This window comes from Hyla sarda, chromosome 1 (genome assembly GCF_029499605.1).
Source record: "Hyla sarda isolate aHylSar1 chromosome 1, aHylSar1.hap1, whole genome shotgun sequence".
In the NCBI taxonomy this organism is placed as follows: domain Eukaryota; kingdom Metazoa; phylum Chordata; class Amphibia; order Anura; family Hylidae; genus Hyla; species Hyla sarda.
This window is the reverse complement of record NC_079189.1, coordinates 112,452,678-112,473,978: the sequence shown is the minus strand read 5'-3', so window position 1 is coordinate 112,473,978 and position 21,301 is coordinate 112,452,678. Positions and strand designations below refer to the sequence as shown.

Genomic DNA, 21,301 nt, shown 5'->3' with positions numbered 1-21,301 from the left:
AGTTGTGGTGGTCTGCCTCCTGCTGTTGCATAACTACAGCTCCCAACATGCCCTTTTTGCATGCTGGGAGCTGTTGCTAAGCAACAGCAGGAGGCTGTCACTCACCTCCAACGATCCAGCCGCATGAGGTCAGTCCCGCCGCCACTGCTCCTGGGGCCCCGATCCCAACATTAATGCCGGGGATCGGGGTCCCCAGCACCCGGGGTGCACGTCCCGCACCCGCTCACGTCCTCCGGAAGAGGGGCGGAGCGGGTGCGGGAGTGACACCCGCAGCAGGCGCCCTGATTGGTCGACCGGTAATCCGGCCGACGAATCAGGGCGATCGTGAGGTGGCACCAGTGTCACCTCACCCCTGCAGGCTCTGGCTGTTCGATTTCAGCAGGCATCCGGCTCCGGTCCCCAACCGGCTAGCGGTGGGGGCCGGAATTCCCACGGGCGTATGGATACGCCCTCGGTCCTTAAGGACTCGGGATGCAGGGCGTATCCATACGCCCTATGTCCTGAAGAGGTTAAAGCTTGCCATACTGTCAGGTCTTATGTAGGGTATATGAAGTGCAATTTTTCTCAGTTCAATAGAGAGATTCCTAAAATTTTACCAAATCTGTTACCTAGATATAGAGCAAAGAGAGAGGCATAGATATTAAAGGGGTTATCCAGTATTAGAAAAACAAAGCTGCTTTCTTCCAGAAGCAGTGGCAATCTTGTTCTCAGGTTGTGAGTGCTATTGCAGCTCAGTTTTGTGGAAGTGAATGGAGTTGAGTTGTAATACCACACACAACCTGAGAACAGTAGTGGCACTGTTTTTTGAATGGAAGCAGCTATGCATTCATAATATGGGAAAGCCCCTTTAAGATACCTAGTGATTAATCCATTTTGCCTACCACATTCTGTGGTACGTAATAGACTTTTGTAGATGCCATTTCTTATAATGAGCCATATAAATCCCAGGGAATTAAGCCATTGATTTCACAAAGTGACATAATTCTTTAGTAATAGAACTGCAACCCTCTCAATATTTGTTGAGATAGTTTACGCTATCACTAAGGACTGTCAGCCAATGGTCTCCCTATACAATATAGTGCACCATAGTACAAGACTTGTGTAGCTTTCAGTTCGATGCTTGGTCCTTAGCCCTATAATTATCACCAATGTATTTCCTGTAGACTAATAAGGCTTAGGTGTCATCTGGATTAATGGCTGCTACTTTGATGGCTTTTGATTGCTCGGATCTAACCCCTCAGACGGGTTGCCCCAGGCAGCTATTTAAATGATGTATGAGGTTTATAGCATGGATTTCTAGGGACCAGCTACAATGCATCTGTAGATAATTTTCTACTCTTATAATGCAAATAATAGCAGCTCCACTAGCTGCAACTTTACATCATGGTTCTAAAATATTACTAAGTGTCATGCTAACTCTATATAGAAGAATTCTCGGGTAAGTTAGATTAAACCCTTAAGGACTTAGGACGTACCTAAGCCCACTCCCGATGTTAAAAACAGGGTCACACCGTGAGCCCGCATCACACCGGGTCGGTCCCGGCTGCTAATCATAGCCGGGACCCTGGGCTAACAGCGCGCGGCATCGATCATTGTGCCGCATGCTGTTAATCCTTCAGACGTGGCGATCAAAGTTGACCGCCGCGTCTGAAAACCAAAGTAAACACTTCCCGGCAGCTCAGTCGGGCTGATCGGGACATCACAATAAAATTGCGATGTTCCTATCAGCTGGGACGCAGGCGGAGGTCTCCTTACCTGTGTTCGCGGCGTCCGATCTAGTGTTGCTCGCGAATATTCGCAATTCGAATATTATTCGCGAATATCGCATATTCGCGAATTCGCGAATATCGCGAATATAGCGCTATATATTCGTAATTACGAATATTCGTTTTTTTTTTTTTTTTTTTCTTCACAGTACACATCACAGTGATCATCCCTCTCTGCTTCCAGCTTGTGTGGTGTAAAGAAGGCTGTAATACTACTGTGTCAGACTGGTGTGCGTAAATTCGCATATGCGAAAATTAGCATACGATAAGTTTCGCATATGCGAATATTAGCGTATGCTAATTTTCGCATATGCGAATTTCGTATGTGCTAATTTTGTATATGCTAATATTCACATATGTTAATTTTCGCATCCGCGAATATTCGCATATGCGAAAATAAAACGAATACACCGAATATGCGAATATTCGCGAATATATGACGAATATTCGTCCATATATTCGCGAATATTCGCGAATTCGAATATGGCCTATGCCGCTCAACACTAGTCCGATCGGGGTTTGATTGCTCCAAGCCTGAACTACAGGCTTGAGCAATCGAGCCCCTATCTCACTGATCCGTGCAGAGCTATGGCTCTGCAGGGATCAGCATAGGAGATCAGTGTGTGCAGTGCTATAGCTCCCTATGGGAGCCATAACACTGCAAAAAAAAAAAAAGTGAAAAAAAAAAAAAGTTAACAAAGGTCATTTAACCCCTTCCCTAATTAAAGTTGAAATCACAACCCCTTTTCCCATAAAAAAAAAACTGTGTAAATAAAAATAAAAATAAACATATGTGGTATTGCCACGTGCGTAAATGTCCGAACTATAAAAATATATAATTAATTAAACCGCACGGTCAATGGCGTACGCGCTAAAAAATTCCAAAGTCCAAAATAATGTATTTTTGGTCGCTTTTTATATCATGAAAAAATGAATAAAAAGTGATCAAAAAGTCTGATCAATACAAAAATTGTACCGCTAAAAAATTCAGATCACGGCGCAAAAATGAGCCCTCATACCGACCCATACGCAGAAAAATAAAAAGTTACAGGGGTCAGAAGATGACAATTTTAAACGTATAAATTTCCGTGCATGTAGTTATGATTTTTTCCAGAAGTACGACAAAATCAAACCGATATAAGTAGGGTATAATTTTAATCGTATGGACCTACAGAAAGACCTAAAGATCAGGTGTCATTTTTACTGAAAAATGTACTGCATAGAAACGGAAGCCCCCAAAAGTTACAAAATTGCATTTTTTCTTCAATTTCATCGGACAATGATTTTTTTTCCGTTTCGCTGTAGATTATTGGGTAAAATGACTGATGTCACTGCAAAGTAGAATTGGTGGCGCAAAAAATAAGCAATCATATGGATTTTTGGGTGCAAAATTGAAAGGGTTATGATTTTTAAAAGGTGAGGAGGAAAAAACGAAAGTGCAAAAACCGAAAACCCCTTAGTCCTTAAGGGGTTAAAGGGGTTATCCAGATATTAAAAACATATCCCCTATCCATGGGAAAGGGCCTGACTGAACCCTCTGGCCCCCACCTACTGAGACTTCCTCATCTCAGCAGTGAAGACCTGCAGAACTGATCACTGACTGAGGCAGGACACCATTGAGGACGCTGATTAGCTGAACAGGCCACCAGTGCTGAGAAAAGTATGTGTTAGAAGGTGGTGGCCAGAGCGTTCTGCAGAGTCGAGTCACATTCTGGAGATAAGTAATACATTTTGAATAGTTGGATAACCCCTTCAAAGAAGTTATTCAGGATTATAAAAACAGAGCTGATTTTTTTTTCAAAAAACAGCAACACACCTGTCCTTAGGTTGGTGCAGCAATGCAGTTGTAGTCAGTTCCATTGAGGTGAATGGAGCTGAGTTGTAATACTACACACAAACTGAGGACAGGTCTTTTGCTGTTTTTGGAAGAAATTAGCTTTATTTTTCTATTCCTAGTTAACCCCTTTAACCCTCCATCTCCATTCTGATAGAACATTCTGATAGAGCATATGATAGATGCAGGTGCCACCACTGGGACCTGACCTATCTCGAGATCAGTGGCCCCTGGTCCCTTTCTGGCCTGCTTGTTGCCACTGCAGGTGTTCAGAAAGCCTAAAACATCCAAACTGGCTGTTTTACACAGTCCAAATGACTCCCATTGACTTTAATGGGAGTTATGTAAAGTGGCATAGCACTGTAAACCAGTGTTTCTCAAGTGCGGTCCCCAAGTACCCCCAACAAGTCATGTTTTTTGGATTTCCTTAGTTTTTATCACAGTTGATATAATTATGGTCAGTGGATCCAGCATCACCACAGTCACCTGTGAAAGACTAAGGAATCCTGAAAACATCACCTGTTGGGGGTGCTTGAGGACCACACTTGAGAAACACTGCTATAAACTATAGGCTATGTTCACACTGTGTACATTTTGCGTAATGTCCGCCTGGAAAACACTGAGGGACATTCTGCAAATAGCTTGTTGTGCCGGTGCTAGGACCACTAGGAAATGCCCCGCCTCCATAGACGGCAATGCATTTCCTTGTGAATGCAGCCAAAAGAGTTGACATTCTTTTGGCGTATATTACCTACAAAGCCCAAAAGGCTAATAATAATCAAAAAACCTACAATATTAGCCCAGAATTATATTCAAAAACTTAATCTTTATTATGTATACAAAACAGGTAGAAAAAACACCCATAAAATGACCCACCCTTAAAAAAACAAAAAACAAAAGCTGAGCAGGATATCTCTGGGATATGTACAAAGATCACAATATTGCCAATAATACAATCCTGCGGTATAGGTTTAGTCAGCGCATAGTAGAACAATATCTCAAGAAACTTTACCTAATTGTGACATGCTGACGGCTTCCCAGAGATAGTCCTGCGACCTTGACACGTGTTTCGGATGATTCCTTTCTCTTTTGGCGTAGACTGGAATCGGGAATTCCTGCGGAGGAAATATCCACCATGGAAATTCCCTGCTAGAGCGGAATTTCCAAGCTGTATTTTTCTACTGGATTCCGCACGGAAATTCCATTGTGTGAACATGGCCTAACTTCCATCAACATCAATGGGAATTATGCATAATGGTCAAACACCTGTCTCTGCTTTTCTCAGCTTACCGAATGGCAATGGTGGCCAGAAAGTGTCTTCCACTGAAGCAAAAAAAAAAAAAAAAAGGATCAAATAATTAAAAATTTCCGAAATATGTATTTTGACAAGAGAAATACATCTAGTAATACAATATGAACATATGGCATGGTTTTTGCCATATAGAGCTGATGGTGCTGCATGTTATAAATCAATGGTCTCCAAACAGTGGCCCTCCAGATTTTGCAAAACTACAACTCCCACTATGCCCGGACAGCCAACGGCTGTCCGAGCATGGTAGGAGTTGTAGTTTTGCAACATCTGGAGGGCCACAGTTTGAACTCCACTGCAATAAATGAATAGACCCTAAACCTGATAACAGTTCCAGCAAGGTACTGGCACATTGGATCCAGATCACAATAGAACCCCACTTTTACCGGTGCTTTGATCCTTAAGCTAAAACCGTTCTCATGCAAGCAAGTGACATTTCAATTTTTTTTTCCTCTTCACAAGTTATGCAGAGCTTTGTTACTTCTTTAAGTGATTTTGCCTTTTTCTGCACTGCTGTGAAGGGAGGATAATTGAATAAAATGCTGTATAAATGAGAATTTCGGAGAGACTTGGCAGTCATCTCTTCTAGAATGTTGCCTGGGTGAAGAATTCCTTTAATTCACACTGCAGTGGGGAAAATGCTCTCTATTAACCATAGAAATGAGATGCCCTCCTCCTGACAAAAGTTGTATTGGAAACAAGCAACTTCCCATTCCCGTGACTAGAGGTTTATCACAGGTTATTTAACCATAGGTGGATGAAAAAAGCAGCGGCAAGTCATCACCACCTGAGCCTCCGCCACCGGTAAACCGTCTGGAGGAAATGCCAATTTACAATTGCTCTTCATGAGTCCAAAACTAGATTGTGTTGTCAAAGAAATGACACGGGTGTGTGTGTTTTCTTAATGGTGTATACAGAGAAAGTGACGTGTATGATCACACGCGAATATCCGATTAACACTAAGCCTTAGAAGGTTTTCCATGCAGATTGCTGCTGCCAGACAGCTAAATGTGGCGCTTCGCGTTTTGCTAAATGACCACCAAGTAATGATATCTTATTTCTAGCCATTTCTAAATTTGCATAAAGATCGCTGACTACGTGTCGGCGCTTCCTTCAGCCATGGATATGATCATGACATCTTTGTTATTCAGTATGACGCAGTTGGGTTCCCATCGTTTTCTTCTAATTTGTTATAGTAAACTGAAAATTTAGTTACTAAGAATTTTTCATGAGAATTTATAAAAAAAAATTATAATCATTTCTGGTTACTAATGTGATTTTTTCTGGGGCTCATTTGTAGATATTAACAGCTGGCTGGGCACATTTGGGTTTTATCTACACAATTCCATTCCTGGCTTTCAACACCCCAAAGTTGATTTATCGGAACCATCTTACGAACTTATGAAGAGTCAGCAATGGGATGATGTACCGGTAAGCTTCTTTTTTCACATTTGTTTTATTATCTCTATTATGGTCATTGTTGTTTCAACAAATGTTGTATAAATCAGAAGTACAAACAAATATATGTAATATATCTTATCAGAGAAAGATGGTTTTCTTTGTTTTCAGGCCTCGTTCACACTGCCGTCAGGCTCCGTTAGGTGGAGCTCAGTCGGCAGTTCTGTCAAGTTTAGCGGAGAAAAAAATGGTGCAAGCGCTTTTTTTTTCTTCTCTAAATTCCTGTAAAACTATCGAATCACCAATGGGCCCCATGCAAGTGAATGGGGGCCATTGGGACTTGACAGTTTCCTTTTGCATCTGACCCGTTAAAGGGTCCGTTCGGCTCCAGAAAAAAGAGAGATCGGACCCTTAACACTAAGATTCCTTATTCAATCTCACTCCAGGGCTTTATTCACAGCTTAGAATGCCCACTACTGCTTTATTATTTCCTCCATGCTGCTGCTGTTTCTTAGGATGTATACTGTTAGTGGCATAGGGGAGCATGTTTTTTTTAGAGATGAAACATGCAGAGGAGAAACTGGGGAAAATATAATATATATTGGTTACTTCAAAAAGCATCAAGGATTAATCTCCCTTTCTTCTAAATGAGAGCTACTTAAAGGGAAAATTAAGTCCAATCAAGTATTCTAGTATGTCACAGAACAGTGTTTCTCAAGCGTGGTCCTCATGTACAGGTGATATAACTGTGGTGATGCCTGATTCACTTACCATAATTAAATCATCTGTGAAAGACTAAGAAAATCCGGAAAACATGACCTGTTGGGGGAACTTGAGGACCGCGCTTCAGAAACACTGTCATAGAAGACCACTATTAATATCCAGAATAAAAGAGCTGAATAGAGATTTTTAGTTCTCTGTGGCTCTACAAAGGGATCAGTTACAGCAAATTTAAGGAAACATAATCAGCAAGGGTGTTTGGAAACCAGTGGTAACCTGTTATCCCAGACTTTCCAAATGAATCTTTTCATGTGTATCTGTGACCAATCAGAGGATGATTCTAACTAGATTTTGCCTTGAAATTGCTCTCTCTACTAGCTGAGAAATCTACTTTTGAGTTTTAAAACTATGCTGTATCCTAATGGAAAAAACTAAAATCCAAGGGTAGAGTGATGGTATTATGAATGTGAGGCAGCGCATACAGAACTGTCATCATTTCATTTTGTTTGGGATGTTCATTGCAGAGCAAATCGGCCAGTGTGTAATTGAAAGCCAGTCAAGCCAACTAACAAATGCCCAGAGTGTCTATTAAAAAGATTTATTTTCCTGTCATCAGAAGCTGAGAAGAAATGCACAGAGCGAAAGCCTATCTGTATGCTATAAACTAGATGTAGAGTGCGAATAATAAAACTAAGGGTGTTGTACAGGACATCATGTCTGGAGTAATACATACATTAGATACGTGTACAGCCAGGGGGATCGTTCTTGGGTTTTGTGAGCTGGACCAGTAATTTTTGCCAGCACAGAATGAGATGACCAGGCCAAAAGATTCCTATGGGGAGACCAGTTATATAAATCACATTATAGTTGGGAGTCCTGTTATTGCTGTAGGTTACTCCTCTAGATATGCTGATAATGTTCTTGAGTATGTCCAGATGACATAAGGTAGTTATGAAACCTTGTGCTTAATAATTTTTACAGAAACAGGGTTGTCCAACAAACATGTATCTTCTATCTACAGAAGGGAAAGGCATATACATCTGTGGACTGTCTATAGGATTGATCAATACAGTTGAGTGCCATACTTGGCCATCTCTCTCAGTACCATAGACAGTGAAGGGAGTAGCAGCACACACCTGGGACTCTTGCTTCAGACCCCTGTTCGTGTGATTATTGGCCGTCCCAGTCATAAATGTATCCCCTACTCTGTAAATAGGTATTGAATGTTGTTTGGAAGGCAACCTATTTCTCAAAAATTAACCCAACCCTTCAAAGGGGGACTCCACCCCTAGACATCCTATGGGAACCCCACGATCTGCAGCACCCAGCGTTCATTTAGAATGCTGGGTGCAGGCGGCGGGGGTCGTGATGTCACGGTGATGCCCATCGTGATGTCATGCCACACCCACTCAATGCAAGTCCATGGGAAGGGGAATGGCAGCTGCCATGCCCCCTCCCATAGACTTGCATTAATGGGCATGGTCGTGACAGCACGAGGGGCGTGGTCGTACATCACGAACTCTGACACCCGCTCCAAGTGTTCTGAACAAATTGTTCCAAACACTGGGGCAGCAGAGTACCCCTTTAACTAAGAAACAAGTCTTCCTGTATAGAATACTTAGCATTACAAATGTATGTTCTGTATGTAACTGCACTATGGAGAGAAAAAGCAAAAAGACGTAGCGGCACATTAATATGCTATACATCTTCTCAGCAAAATGTAACATCATGTAGTTAGTATATATTTAGCTTAAACTACATGCCCACTTGTCATTTCATGTCCTACAAATTTAAAGGAGTACTCTAGTGCAGAGTATTCCTGCTCCGTCCTGGCCAGGCTGCAAAATAAATGAAAATGAACCATCACTCACCTCCCTGGGTTCCTGCAGAGCGCCACTACAGCTGATCGGTCCTCCGGTCCATCTCCTTCATACTTCCGGGTGTAACAAAGCATCACATGGCGCTCAGCCTATCGCCGGCCTCCGCGATCTTCTGCCTCGGCCGGCGATAGGCTGAGCGCTATGAGACGCTTCGTTACACCCGGAAGTATGAAGAGGATGGACCAGAGGACCAATCAGCTGTAGTGGCGTTCCGTGGGAACCCAGGAAGGTGAGTGATGGTTTATTTTCATTTATTTTGCAGCCCTGGCAGGATGGAGCAGGAATATTCTGCACTAGAGTACTCCTTTAAGTAGGTCCCTAACCCAAATGGTGTAATGCTGGGCAGCAGCCACCAACGCTGCAACACCAGCGCCCATAGGAGGAGCGTCTCAGTAGTTTGGCACCCCCACAACTGCTAGGCTGAGTCCCCTAGCTCTTGGCCGTGTTGCACAAGTTTATTCCTTCCTTTTTAAATATGACCCATCCTCCCCTCTTTTCAGAACTCTCTACAGCAGTGTTTTTCAACCCGAATGCCTCCAGATGTTGCAAAACTACAACTCCCAGCATGCCCGGAGAGTCAAGGGCTGTTTGGGCATGCTGGGAATTGTAGATTAAAAACTGTTGGATATTCCCTGCATTAATGTAGTTCTTACCGTTCACAATTTCTATCTACAGCTAGAAATAATCTAGAATAATAGTTATTTCAGATTTCATTGACTCTAAACTGTGTCCTCCTTTAGCCCAATTTCAGGCTTACTTTCTGTATTTTAAAGCTTAGTAATATGGTAATAATATCTTCATTTGTCGCCTTAATAGCGGTTTACTTTACGCTTATATATTATGTATATTGCATAAGCCGCTCTCGTTTTTCTGAGCAACAATAAAGATCAATATTATTTACTCAAATTCTAATGCCATTTTAATGTGCTACTTTGGTGTGGAAGTAGAAAAAAGACATGTTGGGTAGCATAGAAGCGGAATGCCAGTGGGGAACAGAGGTGGCTTTAATTTTGCTTGTCAGAAAAAATGAAATATTGGTGTTAAATTTAATTGCAGAATTCCAGATGACAGTCAGTTTAATTGGTGACAGATACATGCATTATGTGTTAATGACTGAGAAAAAAGTGACTGGCATTAATACTTTGCTGGGCTTTTCATTAGCTTCAGGCAACTAGCAACAGGGACAGAGGGAACTATCCATCAAACTTTGACAATAAAACAAAAGGGAAAATTCCCTCAGTACTATATATTAATTCAGATGACGTTAACTCTGTATATGCTGATTGCATGTTTTGTAGAGATAGTGTACTGAAATATTTCTTTATTATAGACATACTATTCCTCTCTATATAAAAAGCACCTATGAAATGCTAATAGAAATGTGCTTCACTGTCCGCTGTCCAAAACAGGTCATATACTACCTTTTGTGCCTCTCTACCTGAATAGCTGAGAGGCATCATGTAAGCATGTCACTTAGAAAGAAGTAATAGCTGCGACCACCAAATACCTTTTATCAGTCAGTTTAGAAAGGCACCATAAACAACCTACCAGCATTTGTAAAGTGGAAAGAGGAACATACAGGATGCACTCTATCTTCTTAAAGGGGTACTTTGCCCTTAGACATCTTATCCCCTATGCAATGGATAGGGGATAAGATATCTGATTGCAGGGATCCCTCCGTTGGGGACCCTCGCGATCTTCATGCTGCACCCGGCATTTGTTTAGAGCGTTGGATTAAGCACCGGAGGCTAGTGACATCACAGCTATGCCCCACTCGTCATGTCACGACCATGCCCCCTCAATGCAAGTCTATGGGAGGGGGTGTCACAGCCATCAAGCTGCCTCCCATAGACTTGCATTGAGGGGGCGTGGTCATGACATCACAAGCGGGGTGTGACCATGACATCAGGAGCCTCTGCCCCACATCGCCAGTCATCCAGAAGTTTGCTCCGTGCACCAGATGTCTGGAATGCCACAGCCGAGATTGCGGGGGTCCCCAGCGGCAGAACCCCGTGATCAGATATATTATCCCCTATCCTTTGGATAGGGGGTAAGATGTCTAGGGGCAGAGTACCCCTTTAAAACCCCTTAAGGACCGGGCGTTTTTCGGTTTTTGCTCTTTAGTTTTTTCCTCCTTACCTTTAAAAATCATAACTCTTAAAATTTTGCACCTAAAAATCTGTATTATGGCTTATTTTTTGCGCCACTAATTCTATTTTGTAATGATATCAGTCATTTTACCCAAAAATCTATGGTGAAACGGGAAAAAAAATCATTGTGGGACAAAATTGAAAAAATACAGCCATTTTGTAACTTTTGGGGGCTTCCGTCTCTACGTAGTACATTTTTCGGTAAAAATGACACCTTATGTTTATTCTCTAGGTCCATACGGTGAAAATGGTACCCTACTTGTATAGGTTTGATTTTGTATTGCTTCAGAAAAAAATCATAACTACATGCAGGAAAATTTATTCATTTAAAATTGTCATCTTCTGACCCCTATAACTTTTTTATTTTTCCGTGTTCAGGGCGCTATGAGGGTTCATTTTTTGAGCCGTGATCTGAAGTTTTTGTCAGTACCATTTTTGCATTGATCTGAATGTTTGATCGCTTTTTATTCATATTTTCGTGAAATAAAAAGTGACCAAAAATACGCTATTTTGGACTTTGGAATTGTTTTGCGCGTACGCCATTGAACATGCGGTTTAATTAGAAGTATATTTTTTTAAATCGGACATTTCCGCACGCGGCGATACCACATATGTTTATTTTTGTTTTTATTTACACAGTTTTTTTTTTATTATTGGAAATGCCGGGTGATTCAAACTTTTATTGGGGGAAGGGATAATTCAAAGGGTTAATGATTTTTTTTACACTTTTCTTTTGTAATATTATAGCCCCCATAGGGGGCTATAACATTGCATTTACTGATATTTAACTGTGTTCAATGCATCTCCATAGGGATGCATTGATCAGGGTTTTCGGCGATTGATTGCTCAAGCCTGGATCTCAGGCTTGAAGCATTCAATCGGCGATTGGACTGCCGGAAGGAAGGTAAGAGACCTTCCTCCTGTAGTACAGCTGTTCGGAATGCCACGATTATACTGCGGCGATCCCGAACAGCTCCCTGAGCTAGCCGGGCACATTTACTTTCACTTTTAGCCGCGTGGCTCAGCTTTGAGCGTGCGGCTAAAGGGTTAATAGCTATTAGAGGCGGGTCCCGGCTTCACTATGACGTCGGGCCCACTGTGATATGATGCGGGGTCACCGTGGGACCCCGCGCTATATCACGGGAGCGGGACCAAGAACGTACTCACACGTCCTTGGTCCTTAAGGGGTTAACCATGCCTTCTTCTTAATAAAGATTTAAAAAAAAATTATAAATACAATAATGAATGCAGCATATGCATATATGTGGGGAATCAAAAAAGTGGCAGGGGTTCAGAGAAGTGGTCAGGGATATGAGGAGTAGTGAGGGATTTGAGAGGTGACAGGGATTTGGAGAAGTGACAGTAGTTTAGAGGGGTTACAAGGTTTCAGAGAGGTGACAGTAGTTCGGAGAGCTGATGGGTTTTGGAGAGGTGGTTTGGGATTAAAAAGGTGTCATGGGAATGGGATCATAGAGGTGACGGGTTTGGAGAGGTGACAGACGTTCCAAGATGTGAGAGGGTGAGAGAAGTGATAGGGATCAGATAGGGAATGGTTTGGATACGCGTCAGGGATACAGACAGGTGTGATTTGTTTGTTGTTTTTTTATTTATTTTTTTCAACTGATGAATAAAACAATGCATACATAAATAAAGACATGCTGGACAACCCCTTAGTTACGTCCCTAGTGCACTGAACCCCCGTAATTTACATATTTATTTAAAAAATTACTAATAAATGTTGTAGCAGAGAAGCATAGATAATGAAGATACAATGTTAATCCATGTCCCCTGCCCTATTAGCCAATATCAGGAAATTGGACTCTCCTAACTTTCTGTCAGTTTCCCTTCAATCAGACTGTTCTTGGTATTTTATATTATCCTCAATGGAGCCTAATTTGTGCATAAGATACAAAATTTTTATCTTCCTATTCCGGTAATAGTGAGTGTTCTCCCATGTAGCTGAAGGGAGAACTTAACCTTATACAGTTGAATCCGTCTTCCAAATGTGAACATTCATTTATGAGAAATTTTCCTCATGAACATGCCCAGACTAAGGAAGGTCCAGAGAAACTCAAGAGAGTATTGAGGCTACATACTGGCACAATTTTCCTGATTGATAACAAAGGTGGAAGCAGCTTCTGCTAAGTTAAGAGGCATCTGATTCACTTTTACAGGAACTCCTGTCCGTATGACAGATCACCATAAAGATTTCAAGTTCTAAGTAAACTCATTACAAAGGCGCACTATAAAGTGTCAGGTGACATATCCACATGAAGTAGCCATAGAATTAGCTGGTATTAACCAACAAAGCTGCGTGGCTATTGGCCACTGCATGTGGTCTTGATGTTGTCCACGTTCAGCGACCATGGGGTGAGAGCTCAACCTTTTCAGACCAGTACATTATCAAGACAGGTTTTTATTATTGACTGTAAGATAGCAGAATAGGAAAGAAGACTGTGACTCTCGTCAGTGCATGGCTTTATTTAAATCAAAACAGTGGTAAACATACATCACTTTATGGTCAGTAAAGTTCCATCCTCTATGTGAGATGTGGTGTTGGTAGGATGTATTGCTGGTTGAGCACTGTGTCACTTGCATAATGTCCCCCTGCCATCTGGGTGTGCTCAGGTATCAGTTCTCTGCACATTTTGGTGGCCTGTAGCATTGCTGTGCAGAGGAACTTAAAGGGGTACTCCGGCCCTAGACATCTTATCCCCTATCCTTTGGATAAGATGTTCGATCGCAGGGGTCCCGCCACTGTGGACCACCACAATCTCTCCTGCAGCACCCCCTGTCATCAGCCTCATGGAGCGAAGATTGCTCTGTGGCTGATTACTCTCGATACAGGGGCCGGAGTATTGTGATGTCATGACTCTGCCCCCTTGTGATGTCTCAGCCTCAGCCCCCTCAATGCAAGTCTATGGGAGTCTAGGGGATAAGATGTCTAGGGCCGGAGTACCCCTTTAACCAGCACTACAACTCTTCCATTCTCATAATCGGTGGCCATGTCATAAGTGAATAGATCACAAAGTGATTTCCTAGCCGTATGCCATTTCTTTATGAGGTGCCAAAACTCTTTTACATCAATGCAAAATTTAAATTACCAATCCAAATATATTTCACTATCTTGAAATAAACCCATGTCACAGTTATTTTTTAGTCAGTATTTGTCTTTGATATACAAGCTTATAAAGATGAAGGTGTACCCTTTACATAACATATTTGCTGTAGAGCAAACACTTTTCTAATATAAGTAGAAGCAAAGCAAATGCACGGTGGAAAAAAGTCAAATTACTCAATGTTATTGACCGTAAATAAAAGTAAAGTATACAGCACAGTGACAGCTTATTGTGACTTGTGAAGGAGGAAAACAAGAAAATAACATGTCCAAAATGTAATGCATTTATGTGACTTTTTCATTTCCAAATAAATAATTTACAACTTAACTATTTGTTTTTCAGCCACTTTCCGGAGTGCAACAGCAAGTGTCAAGGCAGTCGAAGGCTTTCTTATCTCTGGGGAAAATCCCAGAGATTCAGATAAGCAAACATAAAACCAGAGAGGAGAAATCATGGCTGTGGTTTGCTACTGTGAAGTCACTGATCGGAAAAGGAGTCATGCTGGCTGTCAATCAAGGCAAAGTCATCACTAATGTCCTCAATATTGCGAATGAGGACTGCATCAAGGTCGCAGCAGTTCTAAATTCTGCCTTTTACCTAGAAAACCTCCATTTCACCATAGAAGGACGAGACACACACTATTTCATCAAAACCACCACTCCTGAAAGTGACCTCGCAACCTTGAGGTTGACCAGTGGTCGCAAAACTTTAGAAAATGGCATCAATGTAACAGTCTCCCAGTCTACTACAGTAGTAAATGGAAGAACTCGCAGGTTTGCCGATGTGGAAATGCAATATGGTGCCCTGGCCTTGCATGTACGTTATGGCATGACACTCGATGAAGAGAAAGCTCGGATCCTAGAGCAAGCAAGACAAAGAGCTCTTTCCCATGCCTGGGCCAGGGAACAACAAAGAGTAAGGGATGGTGAAGATGGTGCTAGGTTGTGGACTGAAGGAGAGAAAAGACAACTGCTGAGTGCTGGCAAAGTACAAGGATATGATGGGTACTATGTACTCTCTGTGGAGCAATACCCTGAATTAGCAGACAGCTCTTACAATATACAGTTTCTCAGACAAAGCGAGATTGGGAAAAGGTAACACAACGGCCTTGCTGAGGCTGCCAAAGAGACGTAACACTTGTGCTTCCTCTAGAAAGGGAGACGGAAACTGTTTTGCTGCATAGTTATTTGAGCTAAGACTCTATGATGGCTCAAATATCCTCTCTGTAGCACAATCTGTACTGGACTCTGAGAATAAAAGAGCCTTCCTGGGGAATAAAAATGCTGTTGGCAAACTCCCCTTTGTTTTTATGAATGACCTTAAAGGTGATCTGCTTTAAGATAATATGTTTACATATGCATATCACTGCACTTGGACTGGAGAAGAAAGCCTATAGATTTTTTTCCAGTAGGCTTTATCTACATTCATCCAGGCACTGTATTAAAAGAAAAAGAAAAAAAAAAGGATCGAAACGAATATCTGTACAGTGTTTCTGAATATTATTGAGATGTTGACCTTTGCTTACCAAGAGTAGTTTCTCGATTTCTCTCTCTTTCTCTCTGCATAGGATGTGGTATATATCATTGTTAATTTTGAAACGTGGAGCAAAATTACTGTTTATAGACAACTCAACTGCTTTTTCCGTGCTGCTTTATAAAAACGGACAAGGACAATTATAGGCACAAGTGACTTATGCTACCATGTGACTTTCAATACAGATTTTACAATGCTAACATGGTTTGCCTCGAACAAAAAAAAATATATTGCAAGTAGAATTCTCTGCAAGTTTGAGCAAAGGAATCTTCTTTCTTTTTTTCGTTTTGTTTTTTTTCGTTTTGTTTTTTCTTTTGTAAATTATGTGAAACAAGTTGTTTATGGATTTTTATAGGAATTACAATTTACTGTACATCAAATATTAGTCTCAGAGGAGTTAATTTATGTAAAAGTGTTTCAGAAAGTTTATATATAAAATAAAATGACAAAAAAATGAATGTAAAAGCTCTTAAGGGTCCTTTTTCTATGGATAGTTTTTATAGTCATTTACATTCTTCAGATGCTATAGTTAAAGTAAGGCTCATTGGACCTATAGATTTAAATAGGAGATGATCAAATATTAAAAGCAATTTTACAGCGTGAATACATATACATATAAATGGTTTAAGTAGGGGAAAAAAACTTTATGCTGCAATGGGTAGGAAAGCAAGGAATTGGGAAATTTCTAGCTCCTTCTGCTTGCCAGGTTATAGCGATGACTATCCTAGAAGGGACATGCTCCACTGCATTCTCAGTTACTACCCATAGAATAGGGAATTCTACATGTAGCTGGTGCGATAGTAAAACGGGCAAGTGCAAGCCAGCAGTTGCCAGCCCTTCTCCAATGTTACACCGGACTTTAGGTATTTCTATGTCAGATGCCTACCAACTCATAACTTCTATAGTCCTAGAGTCCATGATGGGCCTGGTGTTCCAGCTTTTATTAATACTCCTGCAATAGAACTTGCCGTTTTGAAGTTGTCTAATGTATACTTCTTCCTGGCACATTTGCTCTGTTGTAATATTTTCTGAAGTAGGATATGTTTGTTAATGCTCTTTGCCTCAACATAGCATACAGAAAGTTTTGTTTTTTATTTTTTAATCAAAAAACATGTTCAGACATGTCGTAGATTGATATTATTGACTCATAGATGAGCTGTAGGAAATCTTCGCATATCAGAAAGTTCATTCTTGCCAACCATAAAAGCAGTGTTACTTGTGTACATAGAGGCTTATGTATTGCTCCAAAACTTCCAATAACTATGCTGACTTATTTTCCATCTCGAATCTTGTAAATGTTATTTTTTTTTTTTTATATATATTTATTTTAATGCCTCTGTTGTTAAAACTACTTATAAACCTTGGAGGTTTATCCATCCTTCTAATAAAAGTGTTTGCTTTAAAAGGCGATGAAACATCGTAGGAAGCCGTTTCTTGTTGTACAAATGCAAATTGGACCATATCTCTCTTACACTTTGTCACTACTCTGGGAAAGGGGAGGTAGTCAATAATACTGTCAGGTTATAAATGTTGTCTGAAAATTCCATTCTATGTATAATCTCATCTTCTCTTATCTTGTGCATCCTTTGTCAGTCTGGCTGCACGAAGGTTATAGAAGATATCAAAGTATAGATAAATCTCTAGGTTTTGTGGGATTTTTACGCACAGTATTGGATTAGTTTTATAGTATTTCTATATTTACAATAATAGCAAACTATGTGTCTGGGGCAGAACAATTTATGATGGGCAGTGTGTGGTATTGCACTTCATTCTCATTTACTTTAGTCAGACTGTGCAGCAATGCAAGTTACAGGCCATGGACAAGAGTGGCATTGTTAGAAGAAAGTAGATATGTTTTATAACTTTTATATAACACCCTTTGAAGGGAATTTATCATGCTGAGAGTGTTATCTTATCTGCAGGCATCATGTTATAGAGTAGGAGGACTTGAACAGATTGACATATGGTTTTGTGGGAAACGATTGATCATAACTTTTCATTTTCGTACTTAGGTGGGCGGTCCTTCTATGTGATTGACAGCTATCTGTGTATGCATATAGAAATAGTTGTCAATCACTGCATTGGACCACCGACTTAATTATTAAACTCTGAATGAGCAGGGATTATGTAAATATCTGCTAATTCTGAGCTAAATAGTCAAGTGGACACTCTTACTCAGTGATTGACAGCTCTTTCTATATTCACACTTATACACAGGTGGCTTATACAAATGACAATTTTCCCCCAAAAAAAACTATACATAATTCTGCTCAGCTCTTTAGGCTTATGCTTCCTATGCTCTATTACAGTGGTATCCAAACCGTGGACTAGAATTGTTTACCTTAATCCTGCTCCCGCCACTCCTGCTGGATCTCTGACCATTACCACCCACTTCCACCAGCTTCCACAACAGGTTTGTCCTTTCACGATTCGGCTGGCTGGAGGTGGATCCTCTGTGCCAGAGAGGGATTGGCGTGGACCGTGTTGGTGGACCGGTTCTAAGTTGCTACTGGTATTCACCAGAGCCCGCCGCAAAGCGGGATGGTCTTGCAGCGGCGGTAGCAACCAGGTCGTATCCACCAGCAACGGCTCAACCTCTCTGACTGCTGAAGATAGGCACGGTACAAGGGAGTAGACAAGAGCAAGGTCGGACGTAGCAGAAGGTCAGGGCAGGCAGCAAGGATCGTAGTCAGGGGCAACGGCAGGAGGTCTGGAACACAGGCTAGGAACATACAAGGAAACGCTTTCACTGGCACAATGGCAACAAGATCCGGCGACGGAGTGCAGGGGAAGTGAGGTAAAAGTAGGGAGTGCACAGGTGAACATACTGATTAGGCCTGCTGCGCCAATCAGTGGTGCAGTGGCCCTTTAAATTGCAGAGACCCGGCGCGCACGCGCCCTAAGGAGCGGGGCCGCGCACGCCGGGACAAGACAGACGGGGAACGGGTCAGGTACGGGAGCCGGGATGCGCATCGCGAGCGGGCGCCTCCTGCGTCGCGAATCGCATCCCGGCTGGGAGAGATATTGCAGCGCACCCGGTCAGCAGGTCTGACCGGGGCGCTGCGAATGAGAGGATGCTGCGAGCGCTCCGGGGAGGAGCAGGGACCCGGAGCGCTCGGCGTAACATGTCCAATCCCTCCCATTCCTGCAAATGTCAGAACTTTTAGATAGAAAGCCCCCTGTGCAATTTCATTGCCCCCTTGTGCCATTTCATTAGCACCTTAAGCCATTTCATCACCCCCTTGTGCCATTTCATCACTCCCTTGGGGCATTTCAGAGGTTTGCAGGACTGTGGGGGATTTTGCGGGACCTGTGGATGTTCCGTAACCACCTGCCCATCACTACAAGCTGACCATTCCCACATTTAATATCAGGTCCGGCCAACCCCCAATGCAGTTCTCTACTGTAGACCTCCAAATGTTGCAAAGCTACAATTAAGTCTGCCAGTTTGGAGGCCACTGCTCTATAACATGCTGCCTGTGGCTCAGATAGCATGCTCAATGTGAATGTTCCTTTTAAGAAACTACATCCATTTTATGTCTCAGAAAAAATAACCTACACTACCAGAAGAGTTGAATATATCCCTTTACAATGCCTTGACCATGCATGGTACTCAATGTATTCATCAATAATAGCATTGACAATGTTAATCTTTAAATAAATATAGACAATGAGAATGTCTAGGGACACCTGTCTACCAGGAATGTAATTTGCTGGCCAAAGACTAATGATTTCTGTTAAAAATGATGGACAGTTTGATGAGAACATGATCGTTTCATTGTCCTTTTTACAAAACAGTGAATTGTAACACTTCAAATGATTTTCCAAGACCTCTGATCTTGTGCTTACCACCCACAACCCCCCTCCCATATGATCCAGGAACCTCAACGTGCTTCATGAAATCAGATTATCAGCAACAATTAGCAGTTAATAAAAAGACATGCAATATCTCCATGGTTGAAAATAGTTACTGTCACGATGCCGGCTGGCAGGTAGTGGATCCTCTGTGCCAGAGAGGGATTGGCGTGGACCGTGCTAGTGGATCGGTTCTAAGTCACTACTGGTTTTCACCAGAGCCCGCCGCAAAGCGGGATGGTCTTGCTGCGGCGGTAGTGACCAGGTCGTATCCACTAGCAACGGCTCACCTCTCTGGCTGCTGAAGATAGGCGCGGTACAAGGGAGTAGACAGAAGCAAGGTCGGACGTAGCAGAAGGTCGGGGCAGGCAGCAAGGATCGTAGTCAGGGGCAACGGCAGGAGGTCTGGAACACAGGCTAGGAACACACAAGGAACGCTTTCACTGGCACGATGGCAACAAGATCCGGCAAGGGAGTGCAGGGGAAGTGAGGTGATATAGGGAAGTGCACAGGTGAACACACTAATTGGAATCACTGCGCCAATCAGCGGCGCAGTGGCCCTTTAAATCGCAAAGACCCGGCGCGCGCGCGCCCTAGGGAGCGGGGCCGCGCGCGCCGGGACAGGACCGAGGGAGAGCGAGTCAGGTACGGGAGCCGGGGTGCGCATCGCGAGCGGGCGCTACCCGCATCGCGAATCGCATCCCGGCTGGAAGCGGAATCGCAGCGCCCCGGGTCAGTGGATCTGACCGGAGCGCTGCAGTGGGGAGAGTGTAGCGAGCGCTCCGGGGAGGAGCGGGAACCCGGAGCGCTCGGCGTAACAGTACCCCCCCCCTTGGGTCTCCCCCTCTTCTTAGAGCCTGAGAACCTGAGGAGCAGACTTTTGTCTAGGATGTTGTCCTCAGGTTCCCAGGATCTCTCTTCTGGACCACAACCCTCCCAATCCACAAAAAAAAAGGTTTTCCCTCTGACCTTTTTAGAAGCTAGGATCTCTTTGACGGAGAAGATGTCCGAGGAGCCGGAAACAGGAGTGGGAGGAACAGATTTGGGAGAGAAACGGTTAATGATAAGTGGTTTAAGAAGAGAAACGTGAAAGGCATTAGGGATACGAAGAGAAGGAGGAAGAAGAAGTTTGTAAGAGACAGGATTGATCTGACACAAAATTTTGAAAGGACCAAGATAGCGTGGTCCCAACTTGTAGCTAGGGACACGGAAGCGGACATATTTAGCGGAGAGCCATACCTTGTCTCCAGGGGAAAAAATGGGAGGAGCTCTTCTTTTCTTATCCGCGAACTTCTTCATGCGTGATGAAGCCTGTAAGAGAGAATTTTGGGTCTCTCTCCATATGATGGAAAGGTCACGAGAGATTTCATCCACAGCGGGCAGACCAGAGGGCAAGGGGGTAGGGAGGGGGGGAAGAGGGTGACGGCCGTACACCACGAAAAATGGGGATTTGGAGGAAGATTCAGAGACTCTGAAGTTATACGAGAATTCGGCCCATGGAAGGAGATCTGCCCAGTCATCCTGGCGGGAGGAAACAAAATGTCGTAAATAATCACCCAAGACCTGGTTAATTCTTTCTACTTGTCCATTGGATTGGGGATGATATGCAGAAGAAAAATTTAATTTAATCTTGAGTTGTTTACAGAGAGCCCTCCAGAATTTAGACACGAATTGGACGCCTCTATCCGAGACGATCTGCGTAGGCAACCCGTGAAGACGAAAAATGTGTACAAAAAA

The 21,301-nt window shown here is 42.7% G+C and overlaps 1 protein-coding gene across 21 annotated transcripts in view; it reads left to right on the top strand.

Moving 5' to 3' along the window:
• The window catches only part of TENM3 (teneurin transmembrane protein 3), a 2,657,329-nt gene extending 2,640,216 nt beyond the window's left edge, over positions 1 to 17,113 (top strand). For all 21 annotated transcript variants that reach the window (XM_056560421.1, XM_056560526.1, XM_056560513.1 and 18 more), the window contains 2 exons: positions 6,210 to 6,340; positions 14,519 to 17,113. In XM_056560421.1, coding sequence (XP_056416396.1) covers positions 6,210 to 6,340; positions 14,519 to 15,274 — 887 coding nt within the window. In that variant the 3' untranslated portion in view covers positions 15,275 to 17,113. The remainder of the gene's footprint in view (positions 1 to 6,209; positions 6,341 to 14,518) is intronic.
• Positions 17,114 to 21,301: the final 4,188 nt, after the last annotated feature.